This window comes from Malania oleifera, chromosome 9 (genome assembly GCF_029873635.1).
Source record: "Malania oleifera isolate guangnan ecotype guangnan chromosome 9, ASM2987363v1, whole genome shotgun sequence".
Classification (NCBI taxonomy): Eukaryota; Viridiplantae; Streptophyta; class Magnoliopsida; order Santalales; family Ximeniaceae; genus Malania; species Malania oleifera.
In genome coordinates, this window is record NC_080425.1 from 32,537,002 (window position 1) to 32,548,773 (window position 11,772).

Here is an 11,772-nt window from a genome sequence, read left to right on the forward strand (position 1 = left end):
CCGTACTTTTTTTTCATTAATTTTTAAGAAAAATGATTCTTGAAAGCCAAGTCCCTCGTAAATTGTAATGAGCAAAAAATGTGCTCCTCAACAAAAAAGCATACGCCTTTTGAGAGTTGGAATGTTAGGGTTAAGAGACTTTAACTGAAGTGGTTTGGTTCAGGAATTGGGGCCTGGGTTCTCTCACTACTACTGATATTTTGTTCATACAAAAAACTCAGCTAGAATGTGTAGATGGGGGAATTGTTAGGGAAATTTGAAGGATAGATTGGGCCATTCTTTCTTCCCAAGGAGCTTCCAGGGGAATTTTTTTGGCGTGGGGCACTCAAGATGGCTACTTAAGTGGGAAACATAAGTTTTGTTTTTATTTTTTATTTGTTTTTTTTTTTTTGTTTTTTTGTTTTTCTTTGGGTTCATTGTCACTACTGTTGGAAGTTTGGAAGGGGGGGGGGGGAGAGACAGTGGTGGTTCTCCTCTTTCTATTGTCCTACTAGACCTACCTTTAGGTCTTAGTATTTTTTTTTTTTTTGGTTACACTTCTGATAGAAAAAATAAGGTAGTGGGAATTTTTCTTCTAGCATGCAATTTTTCGATAGGTCATTAGTGAGTGTGGACTGAGATATTTGTCTACGGAATGCGATGTTCACTTGGACTGTTGGTCCGTTGGGGGCTAAAGGGCGGTGGCTAGGACGCTAGCTCGCTTTCTTTTTATTGATATGTAGTAGGATTTGTTTCCTGGTCTCTCTCTAGATATACAAGCTAGACCTGTCTCAGATCTTTATCCTGTTTGGCCAGAGTCTAGAAAGGTGAAGTGGGGACCTTCCTCTTCAGTTTGAAAGTGTGGATGGATCATCATGGCCTCTTGCCATTTAATTAGGGAGAATTAGAGCAGTTTGATGGTGTAGGTTGGGAGGGTTTTGGCTTCTTGAAGAAGCTGAGAGTATTAAAGAAGAGCTATAGAATTGGAATTTAGAGGTGTTTGGAGACATTAGAGTTAAAAAAAGTTAGTATTTGGAGTGATTTGAATGTTTGAGATATGAAAGATATTTGAGGAAGGACTTTTAGTAGAGGAGGGTATTAAGTGAATGAGTTTGAAGAATGAGATAGAAAGTGTAATTGCGAAGGAGGTTAGGAGTTGCCAGTGAAAAATAATTTTAAGTGGGTTAGTGAAAGGGGGGGGGGGGGGTTTGTAATTCCAAATTTTTTCATAAGGTAACTGTTAGGAGAGAATAGGTTATTTCAGCAATTAGGTTTGTGTGTGCGTGGGTGTTTTTGTCCATAATACTTTTATTATTATTAATATATAAGAGGGCAGACCTGGAGTTGTACGTAAGTCTCCTGAAACTGCTGCCTCATTCTTTTACCCTGCTTTCTTCTTCTTTTTTCTTCTATTCTTCTCTCATCCATCTCTAACTTTACAACATGGTATCAGAGAATTAATCACCTCTAAATCTGATTTATCACAGCTGTTTCTTTAGATACTCTGTTTTTTATTTTTTTTCTCTTATCTTCCCCCAATTAATTCTCAAACCTGATTATCTGATTGCTTTGAGAGTCACCTAGGGGCCCCTTTTAATCGTGGTTTGGCTTTGCTGCACCTTGATAGGCTGCGGTCTGTGTGTGGTGTTTTGCTGATGTGAAGCAGTTATGCTCTGTTTTGGGTATGCTGCCTGTGCTGTTCTGCTGTTCTGGTTGGTGTTGGCATCACAAAGCCGTTTTAATTTCACATATATGTGATTGCTTGCTTGCTCGCAATCTTGTTTCAGTGTCTGATGGTTTCAATTGGTGTTCAATGACTTTGCACCTTCTTCTAGTTGCTGCGAGCAACAGTTCATGCGGCTGCTGTGCTACCATGTAGTTTATTAAGTGCCCGTTGTTCTTGTGTGTGCTGCCTGCTTCTCCATAGTTGCTGCATTATTCATTCCCAACGCTAGTGTGTGTAGTGTGTAGGGGGTGGTTTTGATTGCGTCTGCAAAGAGAGCTTTGCCTTATACTGTTAACATTCAGATCACACCCATTGAATTGGTTGGATCCTCCAACCACTTCTTATGGTCTTAGGTGATGCGCATGTATGTTAATGTGAAAGGGAAGTCCAAGTATTGCTGCTGTGATTGTGGAATAGCATGTAGCCACGAGTGATGTTTCATAGAACAGCCAAGGCTGTATGGGATGATCTTGGTGAAAGCTTCTCTTAAGATGAAATCAAACTCGTACTTTTGACTTGTGTGAGAAGTTTTTCAAATATGGCCGAGAAGGAAGGTCCATTAGTGAGTATAATAGCACTTTGAAGGGTGTGTGGGAGGAACTAAAAATCTATCGACCAATTAGTTCCGACATTGAGAACTTTTTTGGGTCGTGCTTTGAGCTTCAATCAATCTACGACCATATTCTTGCTAGTGAATCCATGCCATCCATGAATGAAGCATACGTTAAAATCCAATGGATCACCAAGTATGGCTCTCAATCTTCTCCTCAAACTTCTTCCCCTGATAGTTCAGTCATGTTTAGCATCGCCTGCAACCATAGTAAAGGAAGTGTTGGAGGAGGATGGGGTTTGGAAGGCAGAGGTCTCATTGTGGTAATTCTTGTATTTGCTCACATTGTGGCTAGCAAAGCTGTACTATTGATCAATTGCTAGGATCTCCACAGGAAACCAACTTGGGCTAACAAGTCTGTTGCTAAAGTGACTTCATTATTGAAAGTTTAATTGCTCCTAACCACTCCACTGGGGAGTTGGGTACATCATCTACCGTGTCTTAAGAAGAGAGTAACAATCTTGTTTGCATGGTTCAACAACTCCAAACTTATTCTTCTACATTTGATGCTATCGTGGCGCATTCAGGTAAAATGGGGCTTCTTCCCTCTTTATTCTCTTCACCTTGGGTTATTGATTCTTATGCCTTTTCCCATATGATAGGCAGTACTAATTTATTTAAGTCCTTGAAACCCACTATTTTACATTCTTAAGGTTACTACTCTAGTTGATGGTTAGTGACATTGGTTTCTGGTTGTGGCGATATTCTCTCATTTCCTTCTATGTTTCTTTCCTCTATTTTATATATGCCTAAATTTCCCTTGAACGTATTATTAGTTAGTCAACTAACAAAATCTTGTAATTGTTCTGTGACCTTCTTCCCTACTAATTGTGTTATTCAAGATCTCCAGATGAAGACGATTGGTGGGGGGCTTGAGAAGGGCAACTTGTACTATTTTGATGGTGGTGGTGGTCGATCTAGTTCGTGTCCTACCCGCTTCCTCAATTTCTACTCTTGGTGTTTCTCTTGATCAATGGCACACTCGTTTGGGTCATCCATCCCTTCAAAAACTACAATTTTTTCCCATGTTCAAGTTTGTTTCTCATTTTGAGTGTACTACATTTTGTAAGTTGGGATAGCATGCTAGCACATCTTTTCGCCTACAATTGAGCCTCGTAGTAAATCATTATTTTCTTTTATTCTTTTAGTTATTTGGGTGTCTGTAGAGTCAAGAATTGATTGGTCATCAATATTTTGTTTGTGGATGAATTTTTTGTTAAAAGATGGTCTGAATTTTGAATGTTTTTACTAAATTCTACCAAGAAACAAAAGTTCTATTTGGCATTGGTATTCAAATTTTCAAATCTGATAATGCATTTGAATTTGTTCAAAGTGAGCTTCAATCCTTTTGCTTCGCCAAAGGGATTATTCTTCAAACATCGTGTATACATACCCCTCAATAGAATGGAGTAGATGAAAGAAAAATAGACATTTACTCGACATATCAGTCTCTCATCCTTCATATGCATGTTCCTAAAACTTTTTGGACCGATGCTGTTCTTACAACTTGTTTTTTGCTCAATAGGATGCCCTCCAGCATTCTATGGGGACAAATACCCTTCTTCATCGTGTATCTAGAAATATCCATATTCTCTATTGTGCCCCGTGCCTTTGGTTGCACATGTTTTGTTTATGTTCCTCATACTGGAGAAGACAAGTGTTGCCCTTGTGTGTTTGTCAAGTATTTGAGAACTTAGAAAGGTTATAGATGTTATGATCCCCACACAGGAAATATGTGAGTGCAGATGTCACCTTTTTTTAAGGGACACACCTTATTTCTCTAGTGCAGAGTCCTCCTTGGATGAATTTATTTTGAGTCCTTTAATGCTTTTTGATTCCCCTCCACATGCTGATCTTCTGATTGCTTTTGTTATCCCTGTCCAAAAATCTTCTGCTCCTTTACCAAATCCATGAGATATAGACAAAGATAAACATTTGAGGGGTTTATAAATGACAAAAAGTAAGCACAGACATCACTACAACCATGTAGCTTCCTCTTTTGCCCATCACTACTTCGACTTCTAGTTTTGGAGAACCATTGTAATGTGACTTGGATTTGCCCATTGCTCATCCGAAAGGTACTTGGATATTTATGTGGTCCTTAGTTACTTATCCTATTGCTTATTATGTTTCAATTCTTCTCCTTCTTAGTCCTATGTATTCTTTTGCCTTGTCTATTTCTTCAGTTTCTGTTCCTTCCTCGCATGTTGAAGTGCTTGCCAACCATGAGTGGAAGCATGCAATGGATGTGGAAATGAATGCTTTGACCACATGAGGGACATGGAACTTGGTGGATCTTCCTCACAGTAGGGAATTGGTAGGATGTCATCAGGTTTACACTATTAAATATCTTCTTGACGGCTCTATTGAATGGCTAAAGGCTCGATTGGTTGCCAAGGGGTACTCCCATACGTATGGTATTGATTATTTTGAGACCTTCTCTCCTATTGTTTGACTATATTCTGTTCACGTGTTGATCTCATTGCTAGTTAATTTTGATTGACCCTTATACCAATTGGATGTGAAGAATGTCTTTTTATATGGAGATTTGCAGGAAGAGGTATACATGGAGCAACCTCCTAGATATGTTGCTCAAGGGGAGGATGGTAAAGTATGTAGGTTGCATAAGGCCATTTATGGTCTTAAGCAGTCTCCTCAAGCCTAGTTTGACAAATTTAGTGTGGTGGTCTCTACATTTGGCTTCATCCAGTGCTATTCTAATCATTCAGTCTTTGTCCACAAAATAGAGGCAAATGTGGTACCTCTAGTAGTTTATGTTGATGATATCATCATCACAAGCAGTGACCGGAGTGAGATTGCAAATGTTAAGCAGTGGCTTCAAGCTAAATTTCAAATCAAGGACTTTGGTACTCTCTGTTACTTTCTTGGATTTGGGATGGTATTGTGTAGGAAATGGTTGAATTTTTAGTGAAAATATACTTTGGACTTGCTAAGTGAGACCGGTTTGTTAGGAGCTAAACCAACTAATACTCCTATGGAACCTAACTTGAAGTTGTCTAGAGAGGTTGGACCAAAATTTGAAGACAAAGATTCGATATAGGCAATTAGTTGGCAAGCTGATCTACTTAACTATCACTAAACCTGACATATCTTTTGCAATAGGGGTGGTGAGTCAATTTATGGAAAATCCCAAACAACCACATTGGGATGTCGTTTGTTGGATTTTGTGGTATCTTAAAGGCTCCCCCGGAAAAGGTTTAATGTAATAAAAATAGTGAGATCATGGGATACTCCGATGCAGATTGGGCTGGCTCTGTTGATGGTTGAAGGTCGACTACTGGATACCATGCTTTCGTGGGATGGAATCTTGTTACCTCGCATATCAAGAAACTATTGTAGTAAGATCTAGTGCTGAAGCAGAATGCTGAGCTATGGCTTATACTGTGGGTGAGCTTATTTGGCTAAAATCTCTTATATTAGAGGTGGGGTTTTCGATAACGAAGTCAATGGATATGTTTGTGATAATCAAATTGCCTTTTATGTCACTAGCAATCCAATATTCCATGAGAGGACAAAGCACATTGAAGTTGATTGTCATTTTGTGAGGGATGTTGTATTAAAGAAGGTTATGAAAAATCCTTTGTGAAATCTGCAGCTCAGTTAGTTGATGTTTTCACAAAGCCTTTATTTAAGCTCGTCTTATCTAATGGTTGTAACAAGCTAAAGTTGGGCGATATTTATACCCCTCCAGCCTGAGTTTTGTGAAAGAGGGGGTGCTAGAAGAGAATAGGTTATTTCAGCAGTTAGGTTGTGCAAATGGGGGTATTTTTGTCCATAAGAATTTTATTTTCATTAAAATACAAGAGGGCAGATATGGAGTCGTACACAAGTCTCCAGAAATTGCCACCTCATTCTTTTCCCCTGCTTTTACAGCAATAACTAATGGGAAAATGAGACTTACTTCTATAAAAGAAGTGGAGTTGAAAAGTGAGGAGGTAGTGAGTGATGTTTGGTTGATAGCACAAGAAGCTACGGGGCTTTTTTTATTTTTTATTTATTTTTAAAGTTTTGTACACTGAGGAGGACTTCTGAAGGCCAACGATTGAGGGTAGGAATGATGTCCTAATTTGAAGGCTCAAATGTATTGGTTGGAGAGGCCTCTTGAGGTGGAAGTCAGGGTTGTGATTTTTAGATTACATAGGGATAAGGCTCCTGGTCTGATGGTTTTAGCATTTTTTTTTCCTTGGGAGTGTTGGAATGTGCGAGGTAGGATTTACTGATGATCCGTATGGATCAAGCTAGGAAAAATGAAAGGAAAGGAAAATAAGGAAGAAATTCATTTTCCCTTATATTTTCCTTCTCTTTTAATTACTATTGAAAATAAAAATTTATTTTAATATAACCAAAAATTAAGAAAAACTAAATATTAATGATGTGTATTGTGTAAAATCAAATTTTTATTTGTAGATTTGGTATATTTTTTATTTTCTTTCTCAATTTCCTTGATAACCAAACATTAAAATGTGGATTCCTTGATATTTTCCTTTCTTTTATGTAATATTTTCCAAGTTCTAAACAAAGCCTGAGGGTGTTTTTATGAGTTTCATGGTAATGGAATCTCAATTTATCACCTTCAGTTATATTTGGTTCACAAAATACCTACCCCTAGGATGGAATAATTTAGAAAGAAGTCACTCATTTGAAAGTGTATGTTATTCCATCTGACATGGAATGGGAAATGAATAGAAATTTCGATGGTGAAATTTGGGAATAGTTATTCCCTGTCTATTCCTTTTACAGATTCATTAAAAGTTCTGTTGTAGTTTTATTGTAATAACACTTTTTTTTTTGTAGACTGTCGAACTCTTCTATTATAACCACTCAATTCCAAGGAATAGAGATTCCACGAAGCAAACATAAACTTGGGCCTAAGAAAAGTAGGTCGACTAAGGTGTCTGATTTTTTTCCCTATTAGTTTGGTGTCGAATGTCAATAAGATGATAGATAGGGTACCTGTTAACAGGTTGGGTTCCATCCTTAGTGAGACTGTTTTTCTAGCTCAGAAAATGCTTTTGTGGTTTTCTATTTTTTTGGGGGGGGGGGGGGGGGAGGCAGATTGTGGATGCTATTTTACTGGCCATCTTATAAGACCTCAAAAACAGTATTGCCTTTGTGCTTTAATAAAAGGTAAAATAGTAATATACAATTCATATAGTTATGCAGAAACACATTAAAATTCTAAATGTTAAACAAAACAAACAATTCAATAAAAAAATTCTGTCTAGCAAGGGCTTAATTTTAACATGCTGTCAGTTAATACTTAGCAAATATGAAAATAAATTATTACCCTTTAATATTGTGCTCAATATTTAATGTTGTTTTTCTACATTATGCTTTTAATATGACCCTTGGTTCCTATGATGTAACAAAATATACCTATTTATAAAGTTAGATTATTCATTTACTAAATCAAGCAAATTTACTAGTGTGTAGGATGCAGCCCTATTTAGTTTAAACCAAATTAAGGGACTGAACTTTTAAGAAGTCAGTTTGATTGATTCCATTGGTTAACTTGGTTCAGTTTAGTGCAAATTATTTGAATTATTGGTTTCTGGTTTCGTGTGGGGGAAAATTTTTTAGTGATTGCTCAATTAACCTTGGAAGCATCAACAATCCATTAATCCAACAATCTCCAAAGGTCGGTGTCTGACATTTGTTGGACTCCAGCACTTGTTTGACGTGGTCCAACACTTCTCTAACACTTACCAGAAATTAAATTGGTTAATTTAATTTCATGCACGTCCGTTATAGTTCTTGAGATGGCCTGATAGGCCTTTCATATTTTTCTTGTATATGTTTTATCTAGAGTCCTCTATTTTCTTATTCTTATTGCTAGTTGCTTCTTGTGAGTTATTGGGTGATTTTCCATTATTGATGATGCTTCTATCATTATGTTGTAAAAACCTTCTAGCACTTTTATAGATGTAGTGTCAAATTATGAAATATCAAAAGCAGGCAATGAATGTTGATGAAGTTATTTGTAGAATGTGCATTAATAATGCCCATAATTCATCATAAATTTATTGTACCGCGATCACATCTAAAAGGGGCAAAATAAACTAATAGTAAATATACTTAAATATATATATTTTAAAAATAATTAATTGATGTATCCCTGTCAGGTTTTTTTTTGGAAAATTCTAGGCACACCAATATTGTCGGGTCTGTATATCACATGTTGATACCAGTGCTTCTTAGCAGTTAACCAAAATGTTTGAATTTATACACAAACTTTTATTAGTTTCTGTGAATTCTACAACATCTTGTATTTATTTTTTATAGCTGCAGTTATTTTATTTTTTTAATATTATTAAGTTATTTAGTTCTTTATTTTTGAAGAAAGGGTGAGACTGGAATGGAGTGAGGGGATGGGGACCAGACCTCCCTGGGGTGCAGTGCGTCATGGATTTTGTCCCATTCCATGTCTTTACAAAGCCTCTCAAGAAAGTTGGACCCCAATTTTTAGGTTTATTATCAAATATTTTGTTTTAGAACTCAATGTAATTGTAGTTGGCCTAATAAAAAATGTTAATTTGGTGAACTGAATTATCCAAAGTTTTAACTAATATTTTAGTGAACTCAGAAATATAAATGAATTAATTGTACCAACCAATCGCTTGTTCTCGGTGTGTGATAGAGAAGGAGAGAGGGAGAGGGAGAGGGAGAGGGAGAGAGGGAGAGATTTGGTTGAACGCTAATCTACACCCTGCAAAAGATGTTTGGTTCCATGTTACTTGATGTTGTGTCACGTGTTAAACACTTTGAAGAACTTTATAACATTAGTTGTGTTTGGAGCATTTGCAGAACTTTACACTCACAGGGTGTTTTGTGTTTGGAGCATGTTGCAGAACTCTACACTGAGAGGATGTTTCAGCTGCTCATGTCTGCGTATTCTACAATAAGCGTCCAAGACGCAGCTCTCTTTCTAGGAATGGAGGAGGATGATGCCACAAACTGTAAGAATTCTGCTTTCGCTCATACACCTGTAGTCGCTCATAATGCAGCTTCTTTCTCATCTTTTGGCGCATGCAGATGCGGTGCAGCAAGGATGGATTGTGGAGCCATCTTCCAGAATGCTGACCATAAAGAAGCAGCCTATTGTGACGGAGCAGAAATTGGATCCCAGCAAATTGCAGCGCCTAACAGAGTGCGTCTTCCACTTGGAGCATTAAAGATGTCAGAAGATTTTCCCAAGAATTAGAATTTAGATCATTAGATGAAAAAGGTAAATGCATTGAAAATATATTCTATTTATATTACTATTGTCATTTCATTTTTCGTTTGCGTTGGATTGTTGGAAAATGTGTTGGAACTTGTACTGAATTCCTTGCAAAATTAATAAAGTACATAAAGCTGATTTTGGTGCATCCACATCCAAATTGTTTTATGGTGGATTTTGCTTTTGTTTTATTTTGTATTTTTGTTAAAGCTTGGTATACATTATTGGGTAATCTTGCAATTTTCATGCCTAGCGAGCCTCTGTGCGATGCTCGCCGAGGGACATGCTCCTTTTACGAATCAATGAGGGTCAAGGTTTGGTCCATCTTTTATGGTGGTTCTTGAACCATCTTGAAGGTACATGTTCGCATTTTTTTGCCAAATCATTATAAATCGATTGAATTATGATTGTTAGATCAAGTCGAAATGAAATAAAATGAGAATGTAATAAAAAGGCACATGATAGTTTAATAATTGTTAAAAATTATCCATAAAAGTTTGCGTCATTTCATGCTTTGTAAGGATAAGATACATTGTAAAATGAAATTTGAAGTCCCCACCCCCTTTTTGTCATTTTATGTTTAAGAATTAATAATTTTTTACGATGACATTGGCAGCACATTTTATTTTGTACAGTATGAAATTTTTATTCTGACTGTTCTCTTCCTAATAATATATATGCTGATGCAAAAGGGAGTGCAGATCAAAATTAGTTAAAGATGAAATATAATATATTTAAGCTATTCAATTTTAATAAATTTCTTCCTAATTGCAAAACTATTTAACCCCATGTGTTGCGCAATGCATTAACATGAAATTTAGAATATATATATACACACAAACACATTACATAATTTAATGACAATAAATGTGAGAATTATCTTATAGTACAATGGCAAAGAAAATTTTTCTCATGAAAGTTTGACGATGCACTTCTTTTATGGCGTGTTTGGAACTTGAACAATATTAAGAAAAGGAAGAAAAAATAAGAAAGAATTCACTTTTTGATGTTTCGTTATCAAAGAAAGTGACAAGAAAATAAAAAAAATTATATCAAATAAATGAATAATTATACACATTAAAAACATTTTATTTTTTATTTTTTAATCATATTAGATAATTTTTAAAAATAATATTTAATATTGAGAGCGAATACAATAAAAAGTGAATTGCGATCTTATTTTTCTTTTTCTATTCAAATCAGAGATTTTGTTTGAGAAAAAAAGAAGAAGGGAAATTCACTTTTTATTGTATTGTTCTCTATAGCAATCACTATCAAAAATAAAACTTTATTCTAATATGATTAAAGAGTAAGACAACTCAAATTTTTTCTCTCATTGATTTGACATATATTTTTATTTTCTTTCTTACCATATAGGAAAAAGTTAATTCTTTTATATTTTACTTTGTTAGATGTTTTCCAAGTTTCAAATGGGGTCTTAAGGTTTTAAAAATCTTGTATACCTCCTTCAAGGTTTTGCAAAAATACGTGTGGACCTTGCCTAAAATTTTAGAAATACTTTGGAATTCCTTCTATAATTATTTTTTGGATGATTATATTTCTTTCTGTCTTCTATTTTTATCAACTATCGAGAAAAGTTTGCATCTTTTTTATCAAGCCTATCTCAATGGAAGTATATGATATTTTTGAAAGCTAAAGGGAGGTACATATTTTTTTGTTAAATCACAAGTTAAAAGTTAGTATAATTCTTTAAATTTGAAAGAAAATTTGCATCATTTTGTCAAAGTGCAAACATAGTTAAGTGTCCTTTGTTCCTTTTCTCAATAATTTTGAATTTCAAAATTTTTGGTAGATACTAATGAACTTAACATAGACACCTAATTTCCACTTTCAAAATTCGCATCATACGCTAAACTTAAATAGGCTTAAATTGAAATTATCAATCATCTTCACGGTTAACCTGCCAAAGAATTCTTATCAGATGTTGTTGGAATATGACATATTTATTTGCTGAACCTAAAACATCAATTGTAGTCATAGGAGAAAAGTGCACATTGAGTGAGTGTTAGTTTTAAATTGACTAAGATTTCAATGGTATTTACAATAAAATTAATTGGAGATTGGTATTGATATTGAAATAATAATATACATTAACAATATATATATATATATATATATTGAAATCTTAGTCAATTTAAAAATAGCTAAATTATAACATAACTTATTGATATTGAAATTATAAATATAATTTTCAAA

The 11,772-nt window shown here is 35.1% G+C and overlaps 1 protein-coding gene across 3 annotated transcripts in view; it reads left to right on the forward strand.

The window, feature by feature from the left end:
• LOC131163918 (COP9 signalosome complex subunit 8) overlaps positions 1-9,707 on the forward strand; it is a 29,552-nt gene extending 19,845 nt beyond the window's left edge. For 2 of the 3 annotated variants that reach the window (XM_058120743.1, XM_058120744.1), the window contains exons 4-5: positions 9,185-9,292; positions 9,369-9,707. In XM_058120743.1, coding sequence (XP_057976726.1) covers positions 9,185-9,292; positions 9,369-9,508 — 248 coding nt within the window. In that variant the 3' untranslated portion in view covers positions 9,509-9,707. Of the gene's footprint in view, positions 1-9,184 lie in introns of all 3 variants that reach the window. The other variant, XM_058120742.1, reaches the window with a different exon arrangement.
• The last annotated feature ends 2,065 nt before the right edge of the window (positions 9,708-11,772 follow it).